Raw genomic sequence first — 27,415 nt, 5'->3', positions numbered from 1 at the left:
ACTTACTTTGGTAGCCTCTCCACTGGAGACTGCTCAGTGAAGGCTGAGGTATGGTGATTCTGTGTGGATGGGGAGGAAGGGGGAATGCCCACAGGCTGCCCACCCTCAAGCTCAAGGATGGCAGCCCCCTCCCCACAAGCCCAGGTCCCCTTCTCTCCACTAAGGAATCTCCCCCAGGAGATCCAAGTTAGGGCAGTATCCCAAGGCTCAGAGTGGGGATCCCTCTGTTCTGGCCCCTAGCACTGGAAAAGTGACACCTTGGCATCCCCATCTCCCTCTCCTACCCCAAACAGCTCACCAGAGGTGAGGATTCCAGGATGAGGGACCACTTTGAAATTCTGCCTCTTGTTCATATTAAGTCCTTCCTGCTGCAGGTTCTGAGCCTCATTCTGCATTTCCAGATCCAGAACAGGGAGGAGGAAGGCTAGTGTTGCCCTGCCGTTGGCTTTCCCGCCACTCTGGTCTTCCTTCACCCCAGTTGCCAGTGGGGTCTCTACAGTTCAGAGCAGCACAGGCGGTCTCTATATGGAGGACGGAGGTTGAGGCTGAAAGCACTCCTCCTTCCTCCAGGAAGCTCACCTGGATCCCCTGCTAGCCCCTGTATACATCACTGCAAATCATTCATTAAACAAACATTTATTGAGTACTTTCTATGTGCCAGGTGCCAAGCTAGGCGCTGTTGATACAAAAACTGGACACTCCCTGCCCTCAAGGAGCTTACAGTCTAGTGGGGAGACAGACCAGTCAGCGGGCAGGTAAGACCAAAGTGATCTGTGTGGTGTGCTGGAGGGAGACGGGACATCGAGTTCCTTGGAGGAAGTGAAGTCTAAGTTGAGAACTGACAGAGAAGGTAACCAGGTGAGTAGAATGAAGGAGAAACAACGGGGCATTTCTGGATACAGAAGGCTGAAATTCAGAGTGCAAAGTGGCCAGTGACGAGGCCAGACAGGCAAGCAGGAACCAAGCCACCACGAGTCTCACGAGCCATGCTTAGGGGTCTGGACTTTATCCTGAGGGCAGTGGAGAGCCAGGGAAGGTTGCAAGCCAGAGAGAGACTGAATCAACTATGCATTAGAAAGACAACTCCAGCTGTGGGATAGAGAAGCCAGAGGCTGCCACAATAATCCAGGTGAAAGCTGATGACAGTGGAAGTGGCTCAAATAAAGAGATGGCAAGAAGGTAAACTTGACAGTTGTTAGAGATTGGATGTCCAGGCAGAAAGAGAAACCAGGTGTCTGGTTGGGCTCCTGAGTGATCTTCGGGCCAAAGCAGGTACCCAAAAAAGGCAGGTTTGCAGAGGACAGCAACAAGTGCTATCTGGGCCACAAGATTTGTCTGCGTGCCCAAAGGTAGCAGAACGGTGGTTCAGAGGACCAAAAGGGATGCTGGGGTTGGAGGTCAGCTCTCAATTCCTTGAAGCCATCAGCAAGGGACAGGCTTCTCCAAGGAACCCATGACAGAACCCTGTACACAGGGTGAGGGGAGGAGCCCGCGCTGGCCTAGAAGGAGCAGACAGGGAGAAGCAGCCACAAAAGGGCTTGGGAAGCCAGCAGTGATGAAACCTGCCCGACGCTGCAGAGACGTAGAAAGAGATGTGAAAAGGGTCTGCTGGACTTAGCACAAGGCCACTGGCAGCTGCTGGAACACGAGCAGTGGAGTGAATGGAGGGGCAAAGCTGCCACTGGGGTGAGAAAGAAAGAGACTGCAAGAGACAGCAAGGCCAGCTGCCGGCCAGCAGTCAGGAGGACACTGGCCTCCAGCGTCCTGGACCTTGTCCTGCCTTGTCTGCATAGGACAGAAGGGCCTGGCACTGAGAGGAGGCCAAAATGGCTGCTCCTCCCCAGGAAAGGGGAGGGCTGGTTATTTTTAAGAGAAAGGGAATACTAAAGCCAAGGGAATGAAGGGCTACGGTGGGACTGGAGGCAGGAGGTAGAAATAAGGTTTGCAAGCACAGAGGTCTTCCCCGTGGCTGAAAGGTACCATATGTGTGCTGTCCATCTCTGCACCTGCCCGCTTTGCTGTGAGGTATCGGACATGCCGCTAATGGCTCCCTTGGGTACTTCATTCCCATACATACTGCTGAGTACTCGGAAGGCACTATAGTTGGAGTGCAAGGTCGACAAATGCTGCCCTATGCCCAGGACCTGGACTGTCTTCTTAGAAGACAACCACCTCCCAGGAGCTGTGACCACTCAGAAGAGAGGGCCAGCCCTGTGTGCTTAGAGTAACACACAGCTTCTCCCACCACCCGTTTCTTACAAAGCAGGCTGTAGTCCAGGCTGCCTGGAAGCCAATTTTTATTGTTTCTCCTCAAGCCCGAGATAGAAATCAGGCAGAAACCACTCCTCTTCCCTAGGACAAGACTTACAAATAGGATATCATACATGTTCTCCTGAAAAATCTAACCCAGTCCCACACTATCCCCTCTCTGCCCTCAGCCTGGCAGTCACAGAGCCCCAGGGAAAGAAGAGACGGAAGAAGAGAGACGGGGATTAAGGAAGGTTGCCTCCATTTCCACTCCCCATCCCCCCGGCAGGTTCGGCTCCTCATCTCTGTCCCCTTCCCACTATGGGCCACAAGAATGGTCCCTTCGGAAGGGCAAGACCCAAACGTGGACAAAGAGCCCTGGTGCAGCAAAGCCAGTCCAGGCGGAAAGTCTGCAGGAAGAAAGATGAACTTTCAGGGTATTAAGGCAAACAGTGCCACCTAGAATCTTTATTCAAATGGGAATCAGCACTTGGACAGAAATCACAGTTCAACAGCAAAAACTTTTTCTTGCAAGTGCTAAGTCACAGCCCCTCCCATGGCCGTCTGCCCACTGGCAGTTATCACTGTCTGCTCTTCAGCTTCATGGCCCTGGCCCTACCTTCCCAGGCTGAGCCAGAACTCCTGACCGATCACAGGAGGGAGCAGGAGGGCCACGGGCTCAGCTTCTGTGCACCCAGGTGGGTGGTGGCCTCCTGGCTAAGCAGGCCCCGACTCCTCCCTGGCAGCCTCTGAGGTCTCAGCCTCCAGCAGTATCAGATCTGACCTGAGCTGAGCCTCCTGAGGAGGGTGGGGATGAGGGCTTCCAGGGGAGTGGAGGGAAGGAGGGCCGGGGCTGGGGGAAGGTGCCTTCCAACTCTCGGCCCCCACCCAGTGCAGAGGCCCAGGGGCCTGACTCTCCAGCTCCTGCGCCAGCATCCCCTCCCCAGGGGGTCAGTATATCTTCTGCCGACTGGGTAGAATGGCCTCTTTGATGAATGAGAAGACAACCAGGATCCCTAAGCGTTTGCCCCGCTTGCCTTTGGTGAAGTAATTGGAGACCACGTCATCTGTGGAGACACAGGCAGGGAGATGAGAGTGTGTGTGTGTCTGTGTGTGTGTGTCTGTGTGTGTGAGTACAGTGCTGCCCACCCAGAATTCAAGTGTGTCTCTCTCAAGGTGCGCTCTGCTCCCTCGGCAGCTCAGGCCTTGCCGGTGTCCTCCCACCGCGACCCCTTCCCGCCCGCTTCTCACCTCCTGGCTGCATGGTGGAGGGCAGGACGTTCTCCCCAGCCGAGAGTGACACGAAGAACGCAAACGGGATTATCCACAGACAGAAGGTGAAATAGGCCAGGACCTGGCAACAGAGACACTGAGAAGATGGTGCCTGGGTGGCGAGGCTGGCCCAGGAGTGGCCACCGTGTATCTCAGAAGGGTGGCCGAGGGCACACCAATGGCCCCACGTGGGCTCTCTGAAGGGGACCGGGGCCCGTGAAGCAGAGACAGGACAGCCCCAGACATGGAGACTCAGTGGGGAAAGGTGGAGACTGAAGATGACCACGATTCAGGCCAAAATCCCTGAATCCTGGTCACCAGGACAAGCAACTCCTCAACCGAAGGATGTAGATGGAAGGCAAAACCATGACCAACCCGTATCTCCTGGAAAAGTGACCTTGTTCTTCTCCAGGGTTCAAACTAGAGCAGCAGGGCTCAAGGCTGTGGCCCAGCCTTGCCCGGTGAGGTTGGCATCAGACCAGGTCACCCCTCGCCCCTTCCTGACCTCAGGATGTCAGGCTGGGATCCTGGGAGACCCAGTGGCCTTCTTCCTCAGCCAAAGGGTCCCTGCTCCTCACACTCACAGCTTTCTAAAATCATCGATATTATTATTTTTTTAATGTGTTATTCCTGAATAGTCTCAGTTTCAAATCACAGCCAAATTCACAAAGAAATCACACAAGTCCCCTTTACCCCTGCTGTCTCTGTTAGTAGTCTGAGGACATACTGAAGACTTCTTACCTCTGAGAAAGGATAATATTCCTCTGCAAAATACTGAAACGCTAGGTAATGATTCACCACCACTAGCCCTGTTGAGGGAATGAAGAGTCAGTCAGTCTCAGGGACGACATAAAATAGACTTTCAGCCTTCACAAGGCCCCGGAGGTCGGAAGCCAAGTCTTGGTCCTGACTTTACACACGACCCAGAGTGCAGCTTGGGCCAAGCACGCTGCTCTCCAGCTGTCTCCCATCTGTTAAAATGAGAGAATGAGCCCCCCTCTGCCCGCTGCCGAGTGCACGTGTGAGTTACATTAGAAGTGGATAAAACACTCCTTGAATGTCACAGAAATGAGACTTCAGTGCTACACAGCCCAAAGCACCGCGCCAAATGACTTGGTCTAGAGCGGCAGTAAGTCCTGAAGAGAGCTCTGCACGGGCGGTGGGGGAGGAGGAAGGGGCTCCTGGGTCCAGGAGGAGGCGCCACAGACAGAGGCTCTCACTCCTCAGGAATAAAGGGCACCATCTGCTGGATGCTTTGCGGTGCAGTCTCAGGGTTCCTCAAAGTTCCGGGTCTTTCCTTATCCTGCCCCAGGGTAAAGCTGGCTGATCTGAACTGGTACGTTCTGCATCCCCACACACCTCCTTCATGTGCAGCCAGATTCAGACAGATCCTGGGGGGACCGCTGCTCAGACATAGGCATTCCTGTTGTGGTGAAGTGAAGGGTAGACATCCCCTCAAACCCAACACCCCTCACATATACCTTGCCGGCAACAGCATGGGTCCATCCTCTTTTCTCCTCTCTTGCCACTCCCCTTCTACAGCAGGGACAACATCTCTGCCATGCCTAGCCATGCTCTAGGGCAAGGGCTTGCTGGAAGACAGCATGGTGCCCCATGCCCACAGACTTTCAGAAAAACTCTCCTGGGCAAGTTGAGGAAGTGACAATGGGAAGCCAAGGGAGCGTGCTACTGTAGGTGGGGCTGGGGGGAGTGGAGAGCACCCTCCCACCCAGGAAGATTCAAGAGGGGCATAGGATCCAAGGAAGGACACCTCACACCAACCCCCACAGAACAAATCTTTCAGCGGAATCAAACCAAGGCACTCAGTCCTGGCCTGAACACCATGCCCTCCTGTGAATGACGGTTTCTTTCCAGGTTCTCTCACAGAAATAGAAAAGTAACTCTAAGCAACCCCAATTCCATCTGACATCTTGACAAAAGGCTATGACGACCAGTAACAACTGAAGGGAGAAAAGGCAATCCTGGTAACCAGATTCTGTCTAGAACCTTTTCCAGAAATAACTAGAGCATCTATGTGCTGAATGACTTTCCCAAATATCACTGAAGAGATGAAGACACTAAGGTCAGAAAGGGGAACTGACTCCCCGGGGCCAGAGACTGGTGGCAGAGCAAAGGCAGGAAGGCCAGGGTCCTCCGAACACATTTGTCAGCCCCAAGGCAGCTGTCTGCAGGGAGACCCGCAGCCCCGTGAAGCGCACCTTAATCAGAACTCATGGCCAGACGACTGGATGGGGCGCTGCCTGCAGGCCAGGGAAAGGCTTTGGGCTTTTCCTGGCCAAGTGGTTTCTTAAGGGCTGTAACTACTCAGCCAACCCACTTCTTTTCCCTTCTCGAATCTTTCAAACCCCACCTGCCCCAGGAAAGCCGTCCCTCTCTGAGCATCCCAGTCCTCCAAATTCTAGTCACTAGAGCCAGTGTGGGCTCCCGGGTCCTCACGTGAGAGCCCCGACCTCCAACCGGCCTGGCCTCCTGGAGGACCTCAGTGGTCTGCCTCCCCCTTCGGTGCCGTAGACGGAGCAGGGCACATCCCACCGCCTCAGCTGGCCCTCCCACTCTGTCCCCGCTCACCGCACGACAGGATGAAGTTAGGTGAGGTCAGCATGATGAAGGGGAAGGTCTGGAGGAGGCCAAAGTAGACAAGGTTGGTGAAGAGGCCCACGCCAATCATGTAGGTGGGGAAGCGCTCAAAAACGTAGAGGCCAACCAGCACAGCTGTGGAGAACTGAAACAGAGGCACACGGTGCGGGGAGCGTCTTCCAGGCAGCCTTCCTGGACTCACTAACCCCTAGCCTACGCAGGGCAACACTGTATTCATGCTTGTCTTTCCTTGTTTCATAGCCACAGTTCTGACCTCCCCGACTAGCCTCTTGGCTCCCAAAGGGCAGCTCTTTTTAATCCCAAAGTTTGCTTGACAGCACGCCACAGTAAGAAAAACAGCTTACACTGTGACCCCAACACACATACATACATGTGATCAAAGTTCAGATTTCAATTCTAGTTTTTTCCATCCCCCCTTTTTTTTTAACGCTGATAATAACCTGCTGAATTGATTGCACAACCCAATAATGAATCACACCTGCAGTTTGAAAAACACAGTTCTGAAAGACTTATAGTTGTCAGGGCATAACACATGGCAGGCAGTTAGCTAAATGAAGGACTGACTCCTGTATCAACACCTACGAGCTGGGTCCCTGAACCCAGGGCTGAGCGCTATGGTCTTGTTTCCACCATTGACTCCCTACCCCAGGTCATGCCCAGAGAGAAAGTGGCTGCTGACAGCAGGTGATTTGAGAGGCGGTGGACCCCTCCTGTTCAAATATGCCTCCAGCCCCTTCCCAGCCTCTCCTGCAGCTGCAGAAACCACCAGCAGTCTCTCCTGTGGCTTTGACATCGACGGCAAGGATTGTATCTTCAGGAAGAGAAGCCTTCCATGAGCCCTGAGCAGGGCAGGGCCTGGGCCAGGGATGGTGTCTCCCTCTTAGAACAAGTCACTTGGTCCAACAACTACTCAAAACTGTCCTTAAGGTTCCTCTCAGTTCTAAATGCTGTGAACAGAGCAAGGGGCTAAGACCACTGAAGACAATCAAAGGCAAAGCCATGGTCCTGTCAACACAGAACAGGCACTTGGCTCTCACCGTAAGGAACCGAGAACAAGGCCTGCAGTGAAGCGATGCCACTGGGGAAGGAAGCTCCCTAAGCCCAGGCGAGCAGACCCAGGGGACCAGGTACAGAGGAAGGAGGTGGGGGATGGTACCCTCAGGAAACAGCAAGGTCAGAGGTCTCATCACCCACGCCAAACTTTCCCCACTTTCTCCTTTTGAGGCAGGTCAAGAGTGAGGGGGATCCTGGGGAAAGCTGTCACTTACCCAGATCATGTATTTTATGATCCTGCTGGTTGCAACTGTGTATTCTTCTATCAATTCGGCCAGGTAATAAAGTCCGGCGGCTGGAGGCGGGGAGGAGAGCAAGGCAAGCAGGGAGAACATTAGCCAGGGTCACTCCCACCATCCTGACCAGCCCGCTATCTGCAGCTGGGTCCCACCCAACCTTTCATGAGTCCATGAGGCAAGGAACAAACCAAACAACCCGTGCGTTACCCTCCCAAGTCATGAGTAAAACTTTGTCAAGGCAACTAAGGAGAGATTTCACAAAAGTGAATGGAAACCCGTATTTGATGCCTCAGCACAAAACCTAACCTCTGGCCCATAGAAGGGAATTTCTTTCACAGGTGCTGGGCTGAGAGCTGAGCACACTACAAGACAGACAACGTCCCTTCCCTGATCCAACTTTGAGGGGGAGCGGTTGAGTAGTAATGGAATCAGACGATCCCAGTGTGACAGGTGCTACTTTAGAGGAAGTACAGGGCGCGGCTGGACCATCAGACCTCATAAGGAGGGCTTCTCGGAGGAGGTGAGATCTCAGCTGGGATCAACAGGAGGAACTAGCCAGGAGGGGAAAGCGTGTCAGAGAGAGTAGGAAGCACGAAGGGCCAGAGGCGAAAGGGCGGCGGTAGGGGTAGGGGAAAGTTCGGCGCGGCCGGCTCTGCGAGGACGGGCGCGACAGCGGTTGGCGGTGCGCGGGCAAGGGGCACCTGAGGCAGCCTCTCCCGGGCACCGCTGGGGTGGACTCTGTGACTCCTGGATGGACCCGCGGTCAGCTAGGCTGCTGGGGCCAGGAGGAGAAGCAGGACCAGGAGGGACAGGAGGGGGCTGCGAAGGCGGGAGGGCCGGGCGGGGGTCTCGCCGGTCGCCCCGGCGCCCTCGTGATGCGACCCCCGGCGGGCACAGATGCGGGAGCGGGAGCCCGCGCGGGGCCGGGTCGCGCACTCTCACCGACGGCCAGCGTGATGAAGGCCACCTGGATGAAGAGCGACAGCCAGCTCAGCACGTACATGAACCACATGGCGCCCCAGCCCCGCCCGCCCCCGACCACCGGGACGGGCCTGCGCGCTCCGGTTCGGGCGACAAGGGGCCGCCGCCACCGTCGCCGCGTCCCCGCCCCGCGGACGGTCGTGCGCCGCCGCCGAGAGCAGCCCGGCCCGAGAGCCGCCCTCGGCCGGGACAAGACTAGCGCCGCCTGCCGACGCGGAGGGCCAACCGCTGCTGCCCCCAGCGGCGCGCGCCCGCGGACCGCCGGGCTCCCAGGGCTGCACCAAGAAGAAGATCCGCTATGCAACCCGGGACGCGGCGCTAGTACCGGAGCTTGAAAAGTAACCTCCGGCCCCGCCCTGTGCACTCCTGCGTCAGCCTGGAGCGTGATCTCGGGCCTCCCAACCCCTCCCCAGCAGCTTCGGACCAGAAGCCTCCAGGCAGGTTGCCCAGGGCTTTCTTTTGCTCCTGCAGGTAAAAGGAACAAAATTCTCGAGTGCCAAGCACTGTGCTAAAGGCTAGGCTGTAGGTTCAGGGTGGAAATTAATCTGATCCCAGGAAAGTTACTTTGCCTCAGGTTGTACCTCTACAAGTGGCACAGGTAGAAACTGGGGCATCTTTGATTAGCCATCCTGAAGCCTAACTCTCCCTCTCTGTTGATTTCGTCCGTTAGGTGCTGAATGCATTTACTCCACCTCTGGAAGGGCTAACTGAGGGGCCGCAGAGAGCAGGGCAGCCCATCAAGAAGTCCCCCATCTAGTGGCGGAGGCAGGCATGCAAAGATAAGGAATGTATACGGGGCCTCTGGTATGTTTCTTATCAGAACATTTTTCATGCATAAAAATAAATACATATTCCTCAAAAAATTAAACAGAATTACCATATTATCAAGAAATTCCACTCCAGGGTATATACCCAGAAGTATTGAAAGTACTCTTGAGAGTACCTTGGACTAGGAGGAGATCAAACCAGTCAATCCTAAAGAAAACCAGTCCTGAATATTCATTGGAAGGACTGATACTGAAGCTGAAGCTCCAATACTTTGGCCACCTGATGCGAAGAACTGACTCCTTAGAAAAGACCCTGATGCTGGGAAAGACTGAAGGCAGGAGGAGAAGGGGACAACAGAGGATGAGATGGTTGGACTTGATGGACATGAGTTTAAGCAAGCTCTGGGAGTTAGTGATGAACAGGGAATCCTGGTATGCTGCAGTCCATGGGGTCACAAAGAGTCGGACACGACTGGGCGACTGAACTGAACTGAACTGAACTGATTCAAGGTAGAGATCCAAAGAAATATTTGCACACTCATGTTCATAACATTATTCACTATAGCCGAAAGATGGAAAGAAAATAATTCAACAGATGAATGGATAAACAAACTGGTACATGCATACAATGGAGTATTATTCAGCCTTAAAGAACAGGGAATTCTGACACATGCTACAATATGAGTGAATCTTGAGGACATTATGCTAAGTGAAATAAGCCAGCCACAAAAGGACAAATATTGTATGATTCCACTTACCTGAGGTATCTAAAGTAATCAAATTCATAGGGACAGAAAGTAGAATGGTGGTTGGTTGGAGGGGGAAGGGACAGTGGGTGATAGGGAGTTACCGTTTGATGGTATAGAACTTCTGTTTGGGAAGATGAGAAAGTTCTGGAAATGACTGGTAGTGATGCTTGCATGACACTGTGAATATACGTGATGCCACTGATCCGTACCCTTAACAAGGTTCAAATGGTAAATTTTGTGTTATGTATAGTTTACCATGAATAAAAAATACATAAGATTACAAAGCAAAAAAATTCACTGAAATACAGATATCAAAAAAATTTTAGATAGCTGTGTGATATAGTCATATATATGTGACTTCCCTGATGGCTCAGTGGTAAAGAATCTGCCTGTAATGCAGGAGCCACAGGAGATGCAGGTTTGATCCCTGGGTTAGGAAGATCCCTGGAGAAGGGAATGGTAGCCCACTCCAGTATTCTTCCCTAGAGAATCCCATGGACAGAGGAGCCTGGTGGGTTACAGTTCATAGGGTCACAAAGAGTCAGACACAACTGAAGTGACTTAGCACACAGCACACACACACACACACACACACACAGCACACACACACACACACACACGCTTCTTTATGAATGCCTAACATAACCTGTTCTAACAGAAAGTCTAGTAACTACCTGCCTGTGACATAATAAGAAATATAAATATATATATATAGATATAGATATAGATATAGATTCAGTCTCTGCCCACAGTTCCTGACACAGAACTCCTAAGTTCCTTGGAATTTCCTGAGTGATAGAAGCATCTTTTGTTCCAATGAGGGACTCTTGGTGAGCTCCTGGTTAGCTTCAGGATGGGGGCTGGTCACCAGATTAGAAGTTTGGAACTTTTTTTCTTTTTTTGACCACGCTGCTTGACTTGGTGGGATTTTAGTTCCCCAACTGAAAGGATCGAACCAGGGGCCTCTGCAGTGAGAGCTCGGACCTCCAGGGAATTCCCTAGAAGCTTGGAACTTTGAATCCTATCCTCTGTCTGGTAGGAAGGGGAGCAGGGCTGGAGATTGAGTTAATAATCATGAGGAAGCCTCCACAAAAATCTCTAAAGTATAGGGTTCAAATAGTGAGCACATCCACCTGAGGGGAGGGTGATGCACCCCAACGCCCTGAGGACAAGTTCCTGGACTCAGTCCCTTCAGACCTCACCTCTTCATATGGCTGTTCATCTCTGTCCTTTATAATGTCCTTTATGATAAACTGGTAGACATAAGTAAATGTTTCTGGGTTTGGTGGGCCATTGTAGGAAATTATCCAATCTGAGGTGGGGTATGTGGGACCCTTAGTTTTGCAGCCAAGTTGAACAGAAGTGTGCTGCCACAGGGACCCATGACTGTGACTGAATCTGAACTGAAGGAAGGGCTGTGGGACCAAGGTCTTAAAGCTGTGGAGTCTGACAATAACTCCAGGTAGATAGTCTCAGAATTGAATGCAATTGTAGGTACCCAGTTTGTGTCCAGAGAGTCACAAAATTGATGTGCAGAAAAAACCCACATGTTTGGTGTCAGAGTGTGGTGAGTAAAGAAACCGTTTTCCTTTACTACCACAATGACAGAGAAGGGATGAGTGTAAATATTTTCAAAATATCTTCAACCAGGTAAGATGAGAAAGTCACAGATATTGCCAATTCTTGTGAATGTGTTGACTGCGTTCATAATGGAAGGAAATGTTAAATTTCTGTTGACCTTAGTGTAAATAAAGGGAGTTTTTTCCCGTCCAGGTTGCTGGAGTCCTTCAGTTCTGTCTCCCTGAATTTTATATCTGCTGACTTCTAAGGAGTCCCCACGCCCCTGGTTAAGAATTTCTGAGGGCTGTGTATAAGAAGTGTGACCTGTGTGCTTATTTACAAGGCTCTTCACTGCAGCACTGGGAGAGACTGAGAACAACCTAAATGTTCATTAATAGGAAACTGGACAAGTACGTTTTGGTACATTCTAAAGCACAGCCATAGAAACAATCGAGACTGTTCTCTATGTACCCGTATAGGAGGATCCCCTTTTGAAAAAAGCCAAAGAATAAGGAGAAAGAATCTGCATAGATATTTCTTTATATGGACTATCTCTGGAAGAGTCCATTTGAAAATGGTCACTTTGCTTGCTTCCTAGACAGAGAGAGGAGCTGGGTTCAAGAGTAAGAGAGGGTGTTTCCTGCATGTCTTTTTATATGCTTAAAGTACTGAACTATGTAAATATATGTAAATGTATCACCTATTATAAATTAAATGTAAAATGTAAATGAATGTAGTATGCTGGACCTGCTGGGATGCCTCGAGTTGTCTGTCCTTACTGAGTTTCTTTGTGAGAAAAACATGGTGCCTTACAAGTCAGTCACATGACCTTCCTCCTGATGGGCCCAATAGGGGAGCTTCCTGGTCAAGTCTTTTCTGTTGGATACTTTGTATTTGAGACACAGAAGTATCAGTGAGTAGAAGTACAATAAAATCTCAATTGATCTTAGTTTTTATTTTCCTGAGCATTATCCTCCCAAGGAAGGAGGAAAATATAATAAAAGTATCCCCCCATCCCTCCCCAGAATTGTAGATAAGGGAAACATGAAGCTGAAAAAGGTTAAGGGCATTCTGATGACTGATCCAGGACTGTTATTCCACAGCTGGGCCTTTTTACTTCCCTACAGTCTTAAAGCCAAAACTGGCACCTGGTGAGGACTCACGTTTCCTCTGGATAACAGGAAGAAACTAGAATTTCCCAACAACGCAGAGCAGGGCTCAAGGAGGCTCTTTGGGACCTGTGCTTAGGCAGGAGGTCACCAGAATGTTAAAAAAAAAAAAAAAAAAAACCAGCCGCTCTTGAAATAGAAATTCGAGGAAGCAGAAGGGCTCTCATGCTCAATTCAGGGAACCCAAGAGTGAAAAGATTTGTAGAGTCAAAGGTTTACTGATTTACATATTGACAGACCTTGGTAACTTCATACATTTTTACCAATGTTACACAGGCTCCTTTAACTTTTACTGATTCACTAACTCATATTATTACTATTTGATGCCTGGGAGTATGGGAATCCATTCCCATATATCTCATGAGGCTCTCCTAGGGGAACTAGACAGCAGGTGGATCTATTCTCAGAAAACCATCCCTGATTTTTGTTTCTTTTTATAGTTTCTATAAATGTACTCTAGTGCATATATAGTGTTCTTACTCTGTGCCAGACACTGTTCTAGGTGATTTGTATGTTTTAACCCATTTAACACTCACATCTACCCATCTCCATTTTACAGATAAGAAAGCGAGGGAGGAGGTTCAGAGCCTCACCTAACGTCTCAGGGCTAGTACTTGAGGAGCTGGTGTTTGAATCTGGACAGTCTGGCTCCAGAGCCACGTGGTTTTGTCTGGCCTCTTAAAGTAACCTGCCTTTGCTGTCAGGGTGATTCTGCCCGCCTGGTCGTGGGCTGGCCACTGCCTGTCTCCCTGGAGGCTGCCTGGCCCCCTGGCCCCGCCTCTTGTCCTTCTACCTTGATCCTAGTAGGAGGTAATGAATACAAAGGGCGGTTCTGACTTTGACCACCTCTGCTCACCTCTGGTCCCCTCCAGCGTCTGCACTGACTAACCTCCCACTCTCGTACCATTACACCTGCACAGCACCCGAGGCTAGGGACTGGCTTTAGTGGGTTCTGCGGTCCTCGTGGCTGTGTGGCTGGGGCCTGATCACCCCTCCGCGCTGGGAAGGGCCAGGAAACGCGGAGTGGAAAGGCTGGGGGGTGCGGCTCGAGTTCCCCTGGCCCGGCTATGCTCACTGCCGCCCTCTAGTGGCAGCTAGAGGCGCTGAGCGGACCAAAGCCAGGGCTAGTTCGATCGAGAGCCAGCTCACAAACACACTACACACACTCACACACACACACACACTACACACAGTTGGAAACAGGGTCTACATCAGCATCCGGGCCTCTGCTGCCCCTGCCTGGCTTGGCTACAATGGTTGTCGTGTGAGGGACACGATGAAGTCAGAGATAGGCAGGGACAGGCTGGAGACCCAGGCCCCTCTTCCCTGCTCGTCCTCTCATCCTGCTGTGAGCTCTTGTCTCTCTCCTGGCCAGTTCCCCCACCCCAGAGAAGCACAGAGTCAGGGGTGGAACGATTTAAGAGCATGTGCTACCCCATCCCCACTCCATGTGTTACATACAGGGTCTTCACGTGATGGCCCCTCTTTAAGGGGCCCACACCCAAGAGGAAAACTTTTCCTGGGATGGTCCTTGTAGTCAGGAGGCTTATTCTTTGGCACCTCACCTCTCAGGCCTTGGTTCTGCAGCAGATCAGCCAGAGCAAAATTCTAGGAAGAAAGAAAACCACAAACAGTGAAAAACAATGGCCAGTCCTACCTCCGCTTATCTGCAGGCTCATACAATCTAGGCCTCCCGATCCTGTTTCTCTGCTATGTGTCTGCCCCATCCCCCACCCCCACCGCTGCACCCCCCAACCCTTTCCCCACCCAAGCAGCTGCCCTGGTGTTCCTGGAACTCCTCCCCCATCCTGTCACCTGCCTGGGGCCCCAACTCAGTGGCTGAGTTAAGGAGCTTTCTAGTGACAAGTCTTCAATAGGCTCTATTATTTGCCTCAGGCTTGTCTTCAGCTTCCAGACCTGAGAGGGCCTGGTTGGGGGTGAGGGAGGGAGATGTGTAAGGGTGTGAGGCTGGGGAATGGCAGAAAAGAACAAGGCAGGGAGAAGAAAGCACTCTAGGACTTGGCAAACATCACCGGATACCCTTACGGATGTCTCTGTCTCTCTCTGTCACACACACACACACACACACACACACACACACACAAGAGCTCCTGAGCAGGGTTGTGGGGAAGCAGCTGGCTGATGGAGGTCCAGTCAGGGCTGGGAGCTCTCTCCAAGGAGAGGAGGCCGCCGCATGAGCCCAGACAGCAGACAGCCCTTCACGCTTGCTTGGCCCTTACTCATCACAAAGCCCTGGAGTTGCAGGCAGAGTGTTTTCCTCTTGTGACTCAAGCAGCTCCAAGTGGTATCCCATGACAGAGAGTCCTGACTAGAAGAAAAGGGACTCTCTGATGAGCCAGCTCTCCTCCCCTCCCAGTCACAGGCAAACTGGGCTGAGTTGGTCTCCCTAGTCTTCCTGGCACCACACGCTTCACCACAGAACATCCTGTGGTGGTAACCAGTGCCAGGAAAAGTGAAAGTGTTAGTCACTCAGTTGAGTCTGACTGTTTGCAACATGGCTCCTCTGTCCATGGGATTCTCTAGGCAAGAATACTGGAGTGGGTTGCCATTCCCTTCTCCGGGGCATCTTCCCCACCCGGGGATCGAACTTGAGTCTCCTTGCATTGCAGACAGGTTCTTTTTACTGTCTGAGCCACTAGAGAAACCCAGTTAGTGCCAGGGAGAACTCCAATTAAGAGGAGGATAGCAACGATCATCACAGCGTCAGCCACCAGAACAGAAGTCTAAACACTTCTGTCCCCTGAATCTTGGTGCTGGAGTCGTCAAGGAAAACACGACACAGTCCAGCCCTGAGTGGCCTTTACTCAGGTGGAGAAAGAGCAAGGGCAGCTTCCGCAGTGGGCCTTGGCCCCTCGTGGACCGCAGGTGGCCCTCATGGCGGTGCAGCTGATGCGGGCCGGTTGGCCTGTGTGTGCCCCTCTTGTGTGGAAGCAGAAGGACCCCAGCCCTTCCTTCCTGTTTGAAATAATGAAAGCTGGGGGTTTGCGAGAGGGCCATGGATGTAAATAAACGCAGACAAAAGGAGCACAAACTGAGCTGCAAACAGGAAAAGATGTTCCCACGTGAGGCGATAAGCCCGGCACAGGCTGCGTGGGCTTTTTCTCTCTTGGGGCGAAAATGTTCTGGGCCCAAGGCCTGTTCTCCAGCCCAGTGAGGGTAGAAAGACTGCACAAGAGAATGCCTTTCCCACCAGATACACTGCCTCCGGATATCTACTCTTCAGATATTTCTCTCTCTCACACACACACATGCCCCACTACCACCACCAAGCCCTCTCCTTCCCGTTGTTCTCATACGGAACACTTTTACCTCCTATGCCGGCCTCCTCCGCATCTGCACACTTCTTGTGGTCTGCATATCGTCACCTCCTGCCATGGGCAGAGTCAGGTGCTTCCAGCACAAGGAAATGGAGATCTGGAGGCTGAGGGTCTGCTGCCAATCGCCCCTGTTCCTTCCTAACAGACCTTCTGTTTTGCTTAGAGCCGCGATGTGCCCTGATTTTCAAATAAAACAGGAGGTATGGTCAGCAGGGCGTGACTTAGTGTTTCCAGATCCCAGAACCCTTCCCATCCCTGCTTCCTCCCCACCTTTTAGTTGTAGGAGGCACCACAGAGTTTGTTTCTGGCAACTCAAGAGTCCTAACTGCCCCCGGGGAGAAGGTTACCAGGGCCCCAGCTTCCCCAGCAGCAGCTGCGTCCATGTCCCCCTGGTTGCTTACTCTCTCTGAACGGAGAGTCAGGGACGTCTCCATTTCACTTGCACAGCCTAACAACTCCTCAGACCACTGGGATTAGACTCCGGGCTGGGGCCCAGGCTGCGGCAGTTTCTCAAGCGCTCCCATGGTGCAGGACACCCCCCTGTTTGCACAAGGCTTCCGCAGGGCAAAGCCAGGATGGGAACCGCTGCCCCGGTGGGGCGAAGTGCCCAGGAGAGCCCAGGGCACTGCAGTCCTGAGACCCCACCCGCTCAGGTAGTCAGGGGCCATGGTGTCTGAGGAGGGGCCGGCATGTAAGGTGAGCCTTACAGTTCTCCTTCTTCTTCCTCCCCTTCCTTCCAGCTCCTCCTCAGCAGAGGGCTTCTCCCCTAAGTTTTCTTGGCCCTACTCCCAGTCCCAGTCCCTCATGGCCCTGGAACCCTACTTCTCCCGGCCCCCTGCCCTGCACAGACCCTTCTCTCTCAACTCACAGTGTTCTTCCTGCCCCCCTCTCTGCCCATCCAGCTTCTACCAGTCTTTCAAGACCCTTTGAATACTCCTCCTCCAGGAAGCCTTCCTGAGTGCTCCAGCCCATTCTAGCTCCCATCTTCTCTGGCCTCCTGTCCGCACCTGGAGTCTGTGGTCCACACCAGGCTCATTTACTGCCTCCTGGTGACTTTTCAAGAGTTGACGCCTTGCCTCCCCAGCCAGTCTGTGAAACCCATGCCTGCCTCTCCCCACCTCGCCCCCTGACCCCCTGCCCCCACCCAGTCTGGTCAAAACCTGGGCGAGGCACTTAGAGAGGCTCTGAATCCAGGGCCCTCGTTGCCCCTCCCAGCTCCACCTTCTCCCCTCCCCACTCCCAAGTTTCAGTGAGGGTCCACTCCTAGGAGGGTCCAGAGGGAGTCAGGTTCAATGGGAACACACAAAGATGCAGCTGCGGCCACTGGGATGGATACCCTGGGCAGAGGGCTAGATTACTTCTTAATTTCCTCCCAAATTTAAGTCTCTGAGCCCCCCACACAGCTGAGCTGCCATCCAGCCAACCCGCCTCCTTGCCCCGCCACCACGCGCCATGCCCCTTCAGGGTAGGCAGCAGCCGGGACGGGAGTCTGAGACCACAGCCAGAGGTCAGTAAGAGGCCAGGATGAGTGTCGGCCTGGTTTGGGGGCTGCCGGTCTGGCCAGCCATGCAGCAGCGGTTGACATTGACAGCAACGGCAAAGGCAGAGCTACAGTGCAGGTCTCTGCCGGCCAGCCCCGCAATCCCGCGGCCCCCAGAGCTGTTGTCTCCACCGCCTTGACAAGAGTGGAGGAGGCAGCTTCTCCCCGAGAGCCTCGGGGTCACGCTAGGGAACAGGGTGTTACTGTTTCAGAGGCTGACAGGCGACAAACTGCAAGACACCTCACGCACTCACACCCAGAAAGTCACGTACCCAGAGAGGCTGCAGGATCCCCAGAGGCGCCCAGCTGCAGACATACAGGCATGGGGGGCTCACTCACAGACACACAAACAACCAGGAAGGACCCAGTCTGACACAGACACCGGATACACACAAGTATACACGCTCACACAGGCCCGCAGACAAAGCTGCACGGGGAGACAGACACAGGCCCCATGCCTGCCGTCACCCTGAGACACCGCAGTCCGCCCCAGCAGAAGGAAGCCTTTGGCTGGGTTGGTGTGGTGACAACGGTTTTGCTCCCCTACCACCTCCCTTCCTCTCGTCCACCCAACCTCTCCCAGAGGCCACCTGTGGCAGAGCCCACTAAGCTTCCCCTCCTGGGCCTGCGAGGCTCCCTGTCCAGGGCTTCTGGGTTTGGGAAATGAAAGACAAGGTCTGAAGCCTGCTCTGGCACATTTGCTGGGGTCTAGAGCCTGCCCTTCCCACAGAGAGGCGGTGCGCAGAGCGGGGAGGCCTCCAGCTCTCCCCAGGCCCAGCCCTGCCAGGCCTCCCGAGTCTGGGCTGAGAGAGCATGGTCCAGGGTATCCATCGTCCCCACCAGCCTCTTTGCAGTCCCATCACACCATCTGCCAGTGGCTCCTCGCGTCAGAGCACCCACAGGCAGCCTCGCCTCTGGCCTCTAGGATGCAGCTTCCAGGCCAGTTCTCTGAGAGAGAAAAGGAGCCTGGCAGTGGCTTCTCTGGTTTCTGGCCACCCCGTGGACACGTCGGCCGAGCTGAGGGGCCCACATGGGGAGGCCCGGCCGTGCTGGACAGTGGGGGTGGATTTAGCAAGCTGAGTTGGACAAGGAGGTTCTCACTGAGGGCTGTTCCCAGGTCTGGCCTGTCAGATATCCCCTCAGCTGTGGGGTCTCCCTTTTCCTCCCATCCACATCACACACGGACAGCACAGTGGAACCCTAGCTGGGTACTCTGGCCCTGCTTTCCGCACCCTTGTCTACAGCGCTCTGCTCGGGGTAGTCATGAGCTGCCTCCTGCTCATGTAGATCAAGATCACCTCCTCCGAGGGGCCCTCCCTGATCACAGACTGAAACAGGAACCCCAGCCTTTTCCTGTTTGCCTTTCCTCTTAGCACTTTCCTCTACCGCGTCCGCAGAGTAGTTGTTTACTGGCTGCTTTTTGGTCTCTTCCACTAGAACAGAAGCCCCTGGAGGGCAGGGACTTCAGCCTGCTCAGTCCTAGAAGCCTCACCTCTCACTAAGTAAGCACACAAAGCACGTAGTAAACATGCTGAAGGGACGTGAGCAGGTGTGTGCACGCACACTGACACACAAGTCCTGGATGACGAACTGGTAACACACCACACACATTTACACACACTACACATGTGCATGCACACACCACACGTGTATGCACACACCACACACGTGTATACACACCACATGTGTATGTACACATCACGTGTGCACACACACTACACGTGTGCACATACCACACATGTATGCACACAGTACACGTGTTCACACACCACACATGTGTACACAGGCACCACACACACTAACTCTCAGGCAGAGGCACGCGTACTCCCGCATCTCACTTGGCCCAGCTGCCCTGAGCCCAGGGGAAGTGTTATCACCCACACTCCGCAGCGCAGGCAGCCTCCAGCCAGACTCCACTCAGCCCTCCTGCTGCTAACTCAGGCTGACATGCCGGTGGCACATGGGGCTTCTCGTGGAAGCCGCGGCAAGCCCACTGCCACTGTGGTGGCTGCTAATTGGCTCTGTGTTGAGCCCTGGGTCACCGCTCGGTCAGCCATGGCTGATACCTTCTTCCCACTTGTCTCAGGAAAGGCGCTGCTGTCCCCTCTGCTTAGGCCTCAGACAGCCGCTGAACCACACATGCCCGGCCACGGGGGACCGGCTGGACCAGTGAGTCCTGCTGATGGTGGCTCCTGCCCCTCACCCTCCTGAGAGATCACAGAGATGGCTCAGCGCACAGGACTGGCCTGGGGGGATATGGTGTGATGACAAGGGTGTGAGGAGGGCTCCAAGCCCAAACATCTATGCAGGATGACCTGTTCAGTATCTGAAAAGCCACTGTTAGAGGGACAGACCTCTAGGTCCATCTTTGCTCTCCCTCATCTGTTCAGTTCAGTCACTCAGTCGTGTCCGACTCTGCGACCCCATGGACAGCAGCATGCCAGGATTCCCTGTCCATCACCAAATCTCAGAGCTTGCTCAAACTCATGTCGAGTTGGTGATGCCATCCAACCATCTCATCCTCTGTCATCTCCTCTCCTCCCACCTTTGATCTTTCCCAGCATCAGGGTCTTTCCAAATGAGTCAGTTCTTCGCATCAGGTGGCCAAAGTATTGGAGTTTCAGCTTCAGCATCAGTCCTTTCAATGAATATTCAGGACTCATCTCCTTTAGGATGGACTGGTTGAATCTCCTTGCAGTTCAAGGGTCTCTCAAGAGTCTCCTCCAGCACCACAGTTCAAAAGCATCAGTTCTTCTGTGCCCAGTGAGGCACTCCCTCATGATTTCTCTTAAAGTGCACACCCCCTAATGGGAGTGGGTGAGGAGAGGAAGCCCCACAAACTGGAGTACTACAGTCGATCCCTGCTGACATGCATCTGTCAGGGTTGGTACAGATGCTCCTGGCACCCCACTTCCAGGGATTTTCCAGGGGTTTTCCAGGGATTGAGTAGAAGCAGTTGCCCAGCCTCTCGCCATCCCCAGCATTAGGGTTCTGGGGACGATGAAGTGGCTTTTTCTCAGCCAAGGCTGGAATCCTCAGTGGGAGCTAGTTTACGATGCTCCTCTCAATGAGGCAGTGCCCAGGCCATGAGAAAACTTAAGACTTGGCCTCCTCAAAGGGGTACCTACCTCATGCCCACCTTTCATGCCTCCAGAGCCCAGCTTGGACCCCTTCACACTTTCACCAGGACCCAAAGTCTCCCATCAGTTTGGGATTAGAATACCTCTCACTCTGTAATCCATCCCCAAATCCTGCCTCCTCCAGGAAGGACCCTCCTACTACTCTGGCCAGATCTTATAACCTTTGTCTACATCCTTGCCCCATCTATCCTACTCAAGGGATTGCAGAACTCTGGGCATATTTGGGTGATAGCATGCCTCTCCTGCCTTTCACCCCCTCAATGCCCCAGCTCAGGGGTTCAAGACTGAAAAAAATCCCATCTGGTCATCCGCTCCAATGGCCTCCTTTGATATACCCCATCACTCAGAGAGAGGCAAGATGCTGGGGAAGGACAAAAAGAGGCTCTGGGCAACACTTCCTAGGCCGGTCACGCCCTTGCTCTATGTCTAGAGAGCTGAAAGCCACACTGCCCCTCCTCCTTAGGAGTCAGAAAAGGCTGGAGCCAGCCAAGGTCTGCCTGAGCCAGTGTTTGGGGAAAGATTCTGGGCTGCCCCGGAGAAGGAGGTAAGAGGCAGGGAAGGAGTGGAGGAGGGCAAACCCCACTTGGCTAGGCCGTGGCTTTGTCCATCTCCTCCAGGCCCTGGGCCTCCAGCAGAGATGACCAGGCTCTGGGAAATGGTCCAGGGCTGCTGGTGGTTTCAGCCCAGAGGGAAGCAAAGTACACCTGGGACTCTAGGGTGAGGCGGCTTGGAGAGATGAAAAGCCCAACTTTTAAATGCCAGTGGATGATTAGAGAGAAAAAGAAAGTGAATAAAATAGAAATTACACTTCCAGCTGGATTACCCTCTGAGATTACTGAGCTGGAAAAGGACCATAAAATTACTGAGCTCCAGGACCATAAGATAGATGACCCTGTAGATCAATATTCTTTCCCAGAGTTTTCAAACTGGAATTAAGAGAAAGTGTGTGTGTGTGTGTATGTGTGTGTCTATGTGTGTTGGAAGGGCAGAGATATTAGGCACCTAATACCTCTTGTGAGGTAACACTTCCTTGGTACAAGTGTCAACTACAAATTGGCATTTGCCATGGGTGCTTGCCATCTACCTCTATAAGGGTTAAATCGTGTGTTGCTGCTGACCTTCAACACCCCCTGAAAGGAGTTCATGGTGGAGAGCTGAAATGAGGCACTCTGTTCTCCAGGAAAACCTGCAGAACAGATCTTTGGATAGATATTCTCAGGACTGATTTTATGAGCCCAACTCGTGTGTCTTCTCATATCTCGATGAGCTCTAAAATCGGTCATGGTGACACTGTTCTTCGTGGCTAGCGAAGGCTTCATGAGACTAGCAGAAATCTTCTGGAAAAATACATGCTTGATTGCATGTATTCCACCTTTGCCAAAAATCATATATATATATACTGACTTTCCCCCCACCCCCTGCCTCTTTGGAGCAGTTTCCCAGATCTATCTAAGGTGCTATCTCCTGGACTGCAGTCCTTATTTTGCCTGAAATAAAGAAACTCTTAACTCTCACTTTAAGCTTTTTTTTTTTTTTTAAGTCAGCACAAGTATCCTTGCTTATTGAGCCATTAAATAGGATGAAACTGGTTGTTCTCCTTTGGGGCTTTTCTGAGCCTTAATGTATTGATGGGCAGCAGGACTCCCCAGGATAAGGGTGGGGCAGGAAGACTAAAGAGGACTCTCTTCTGAGGGACCACAGGAACTCTTTGTTCTGGAAGTACCAATGAACATCTCTCGAGGAAACATCATTTGGGAAACAATGCTGAATTGATCTGTGGAACAAATACCTCATTCTCTTATTCCCAGTGACATGTAAATCCTGCTCTCTTAAATTTTGGAAGACAATTTTATTGAACTGAAAACTCAACATTTCTCCTCCTAAAGACTCCTGAGCCATATAATCTGTCATGGGTCATTGGGGCAACTGACAGAGTTGCCCTCTCCAGGAGTGATTTTTTTTCATAGAGTGACCAACTCATCCTATTTTTAAATGAAATCCCTCAGTCCTGAGCAAACCAGACCATTGATCTCCCAATTTCTTAACAGGTATTGAAATATCAGGGATTGGCTCCAAGGAGATTGGCAGGCAGGGCATCATGAAAGGTATTGTTTTAACTGATTAAGCTGTTGCAAGAAAGCGTGTGGGGCATGAGAGGATGGTCACTTCCCAGGTCTCAGATGAGTCCCTGGGACTAGGTTCTTGGCTTTGCACAGGAAAGAATTCAAGAACAAGCCATAGTAAAGAGAAAGAAGGTTTATTTGGGGGAGATACACATTCTGCAGACAGAATGTGGGCCATCTCAGAAGATGAAAGAGGCCTGGAAACATGAGGTGGTTAGTTTTTATAGGCTGGGTGATTTCATAGGCTAATGAGTGAGATGATTTGTCGTTGCTGTGGTTTGGTCACTCAGTGGTGTCTGACTCTTTGAAACCCCATGGATTGCAACACACCAGACTCCCCTTGAAGATCACATCCAGGTTACTCATCACCTAAGAGAAAACAGACACTAATCACCCCTGCCTCCGGACAGTATCTATCAGAAGGTAAGCACAGGCTTATCGGTTATTGACTGGTTGGAATGTAACCGTGGGCTTATTGATTATTAACTGTTTGAACACATAACACGTGAATGATGGGGTTATTGTGATTGTATTTACCCTTCCTTTGTAAGCATCAAGGGATTGGGGAGGTGGGTTTGGACACGTACACATGGGGTATAAAAGATTTTCACAAATGCTGGTTGGGGTCCTTGGCTAAGAGGAGACTCTGCCTTGGGCCTGCCGGTGTAATAAACTGCACTCCACTATCTGTATTGTCCTTCTGAGTGAGTTTGTTTCCCAGAAAGCATGGCTATAACAGGACCTTCATCAGCAAAGTGATGTCTCTGCATTTTAATATGCTGTCTAGATTGTTCATAGCTTTTCTTCCAAGAAGCAAGCATCTTTTAATTTCATGGCTGCAGTCAATGTCTGCAGTGATTTTGGAGCCCAAGACAATGAAATCTGTCACTGCTTCTGTTGCCCACCAAAATCTTGGCTTTCTCTGCCCACAGAAGCTGAATAAAAAGACAAAGAAAGTTTGAAGGAAATAGAAAGGTGCCTTTAATCCTCAGCCGGTGGAGGAGGGGAACACAGTAGGCTCATGCCTCAAGGACTGTGGGCCCCCTTTTCATAAGGAGTATAGGAGCTTCATATAAGATGAGGGCTTGCAGTCCGGGGTCTAATGAGGAACAGAGGTGTAAGGATCTTGTATTCTTCCTATTGCATTGTTTCCAACACAGTCATAGGCTGGAGTCAGTAACTCAGTAATTGAGTCTGGCAGTCTGGTGGCCCTGCAGCCTTCTCTTTATAATTCAAACAGAAAAACTAAGAGTGGTGGTCTGTGAAAAGACTGCTATAAAGGAAAGCACCAGATACAGGGTGTGATTAGCATAGAGTCAAAGGATAATAGGTGCAAAAGGTAGTTCGTTCAGAGTTAGGGGCAGAAAAGCAAATTTAGTAACAGACTAGAGATTAGGAACAAGTGAAAACTAGGAATCTTCAGGAAGAACAAACCCTGATAAAAGACTGGGACAAACTGGGAAGTAGGAGTTGGTGAAACGTTTACCACTGAAAAAAACAAAAAACAAAAAACATTTACCACTGGCTTTACATGTGACAGACTTCCTAGAAGAAATTCAGCTCACAGCCCTCCTTCCACATACACTTATTTCTGGGGTTCCTGTTGTACCACAGTGTCAGGAGAGGTATCAGCTGCTGCAAAGTTGAATGATGAAACTGGGAATTCTATAATTATTTGAGCAGCTATCATGACCCATGTTTGATCCCTGGGTTGGGAAGATCCCCTGGGGAAGGAAATAGCAACCCACTCCAGTATTCTTGCCTGGGAAATCCCATGGACAGAGGCGCCTGGCAGGCTGCAGTCCAGGGCATCACAAAGAGTTGGACACGACTGAGTGACTAACACTTCACTTCACTTCATGACCGAAAGCATGTATCAAGTGCTCCTAATCCACAGAGAATCTGGCCCGTCTGGTAGAATGGAAAAGGCTTGGAGTCAGAGAGGACTGGTTTAAACCCCATCTTGGCCCCTGACCTCTGGAGTTTCAGCCTCTGTAAAATTTTTCTTATCAGGGACTTTGTGGTCAGGGGATGCGATGCTGCTGCTCTTCTCCTGTGATTCCTGTATGCAGCAGACTGTAGGGGGAGTCCAGGTGCCAGGAGAAGGGAACCAGCCTGCCCTGACACCTGCCAAGAGGATAGGTTTCAAAACGGGCAGTGTGCTCTGGGAAACTGGATGCTTCATGGGCTGAGGGAATCTCAGGAGCTGTTAGGAGACTGGTTGCAAATGAGCAAAGACCCTGATGGGAAAACCTCAGCTCTCAGCAGATGCCTGGAGCTGCCCTTACCCACAGCCCCCTGGCCCTCAGACACAAGTGTGGGAAAACAAGAGGAGGAAGGACAAGAGGTCAGTCTAAACCCAAACCTGAAATCACTTTCTCCTGTAAGCGGCTAGATTAAAAGTGGAGGGTTGAGACAGAAATTATGCTTAGTTGTAGGAAAATAGGTGCATTTTGAACCCCTGAGTCTGTAGTCTATAAAAAATGGACCCATTACGCAGGACATGCTTTCACGTATGTCCTTCTACACTGGTGTACACAGACCAGAGACCACCGTTGCTCTCACACACGGCAAACATCTATCCAGTGTGTGCTGCTAAAGGTCTAACAGCCAGCTTTCTGGGAAATACAAATAACAACAATGTGATTGGCACCAGTTGCTGATTTCTGTGCTGTAAATACTCCCACCATGGTAATTTAGAGCTACCAATGCCGTATCACTGAACAGTTAGAAAAATATGAACAATTAGCTCTTTGTGAGCTAGTGCGGGCCAGCTCCAGCACAACGGGCAAAGTTACATTTGTACACCTATGCACCCACTCAGAGGTACCTAGATGTGCAGGATTGCTTAGGTTCCTTTGAGAAGTGAAATGCTAATTCTGTACATACACTAATACAGAAACATGCATAAAGATAAAATCTCAAATACATGCCCTTGTAGATGAATTTAGTCACTTAGAACATATACAAATATGTAAATATATACAAATCTACATATAGATCAATACAAGCCAAAACATGCATATAAACACATATATAAACACCCTCGTGCCTAGGAAGAGGGAGTAAACCAACCCGATTTTCTGGGGTAGTTGGCTTGACCTAAGGCCCCCCTTTCATTTTTTTTTTTTTTAAGGCCCCCCTTTCAGAACCACATCAGATCAAGGCAGAAGAGGCTTGAAAGGCAGACTGTGTACAATCATCCACACTTGCTTCTTTGGACACCTCACCCCTTTTGAATTGTTTCTGGTGGACCTACAGGTGTGGAAGAGCTCTTGCCTTCCAGCTACCAGCCTCAGAGTCCCACCTCCGCCCTTAGTAAGGCAGCCCCTCACCCCTCTCTCTTCCCCTGTAAGAAGCCAACTCCAGCCTGTCTCTGCTCTCATCGTAGAACAACAAAGGACAAGGTCAGCATTATCCCCACCCTAACTTCAATCCCTCCCCATGACTTCTGCCCTGCTCCTCATCACTTCTTGTTCATCTCTTGCTTGGGTCATTGCCCCAGCTTTCTGAGTATCTTCCTGCTTCAGGCTCTTCCCTCCCATTTATCCTGCTATAAGGAACCTGCCAGATTAATTATCCTAAAGCACAGTGCTGAGGTCACACGTGCCGTGGTAACTTCCCAATGCAGGACACATCAGGGCTCGATCCCTCTGAGGCCCCCTGACCACTTGTCCAGCACCCACTTCCCCAGTTCACAATTTCACTTCTATTTTCTCCAAACGTCTTCCTCTCCCCAGTTTGTTCTGCAAAACGTCTCTGCTGTAGAATCTGCTCGCTTCCGTCTTTAGTTCACAGTAGTATTTACTACCTCTCATATTTGTGGTAGAGTGCTTTATAGTTTATAAGTACTCTTAAAACCATTCATGGACCTCCTGTTATATGCCTGATACTGAGGTTAGCCCAAGAAATACAGTGCTGAGTGAAAACAGATGTGGTTGTGCTTTCATGAACCAGGTCAACATACCCTTTTGAGTATCTTGGATCCTCAAACCCCCTGCTCCAAAATCATAAGCGGATTTGGGAGGGAGGATATTTTTCCACTATTTTACCTGACCCCTCCCCCACTCCTCAGGAAATATGGCCTCCCTGGAGTCATGGGGATTAAGTAGAGAAGACAGAATGAAACTGGCTTGCAGATTCTTAGAGGACTTTACCAATCTTGTGAGCGTCACAGGAGCAGCTGCTAGGGCATTGCAAGGCCAGTACAAGGGGCACTAAACCTTTACAAAGCTATATAGTCATTAACACTTGTCTGCATTGCAACATCTTTATTTCCTTCCCATTATAGTAACTACCCACACCCATTTTAAGCAACATCTTTTATTTGTGTGAGCCTAGGCTAATTACTTTGATTTCACAGTTTCCTCACTTGTAATATGTGGTTAGAAATCTGATATTTTCATGGGGTTGTTGGAATGATCAAATGAGATAAAGATACATAAAATAACTTTATAGAACTTTAATGTACAACACAAATGGATAGCCATTTATTCAACACAGTTTTCTTCTTTAAATCAATCATATTTCATAAATAGGTACTTAACAACTTTGAAATGTTCTGGCCCGGATGGCTAGGAGACAGGATATAGAATAGCACAGTGCTAGCGGTAAAGAA

At 51.3% G+C, this 27,415-nt stretch overlaps 1 protein-coding gene across 2 annotated transcripts; it reads right to left on the bottom strand.

Annotated features, from left to right (window-relative positions):
• Nucleotides 1–2,687: 2,687 nt before the first annotated feature.
• TEX261 (testis expressed 261) lies at nucleotides 2,688–8,553 on the bottom strand. Of its 2 annotated transcripts, none has more exons than XM_043468236.1 (6): nucleotides 8,373–8,553; nucleotides 7,407–7,486; nucleotides 6,109–6,262; nucleotides 4,261–4,328; nucleotides 3,499–3,601; nucleotides 2,688–3,314 (listed from the first exon to the last, which is right to left on the bottom strand). In XM_043468236.1, exons 1-6 carry the CDS (start codon nucleotides 8,440–8,442, stop codon nucleotides 3,199–3,201), a joined length of 591 nt encoding a protein of 196 aa, XP_043324171.1. In that variant the 5' UTR covers nucleotides 8,443–8,553; the 3' UTR covers nucleotides 2,688–3,198. The 2 variants fall into 2 exon arrangements, with proteins under 2 accessions (XP_043324171.1, XP_043324172.1); XM_043468237.1 differs by lacking the exon at nucleotides 8,373–8,553 and adding an exon at nucleotides 8,132–8,284.
• Nucleotides 8,554–27,415: the final 18,862 nt, after the last annotated feature.

The sequence above is a fragment of the Cervus canadensis genome, chromosome 5, assembly GCF_019320065.1.
Source record: "Cervus canadensis isolate Bull #8, Minnesota chromosome 5, ASM1932006v1, whole genome shotgun sequence".
Lineage (NCBI taxonomy): Eukaryota > Metazoa > Chordata > Mammalia > Artiodactyla > Cervidae > Cervus > Cervus canadensis.
The sequence above is the reverse complement of the archived record's forward strand: the minus strand, read 5'-3'. Positions and strand labels throughout refer to the sequence as shown.

Excerpts from the sequence above, each read along its gene's own strand:
- TEX261 (XM_043468236.1), bottom strand. The coding sequence starts at position 8,442 with ATGTGGTTCATGTACGTGCTGAGCTGGCTGTCGCTCTTCATCCAGGTG. Across the intron at positions 4,329-6,108 it reads TAACTTCATCCTGTCGTGCG|GGCTAGTGGTGGTGAATCAT; the intron begins GTGAGCGGGGAC and ends TTCCCTCAACAG. Across the intron at positions 3,602-4,260 it reads AATATTATCCTTTCTCAGAG|GTCCTGGCCTATTTCACCTT; the intron begins GTAAGAAGTCTT and ends CTCTGTTGCCAG.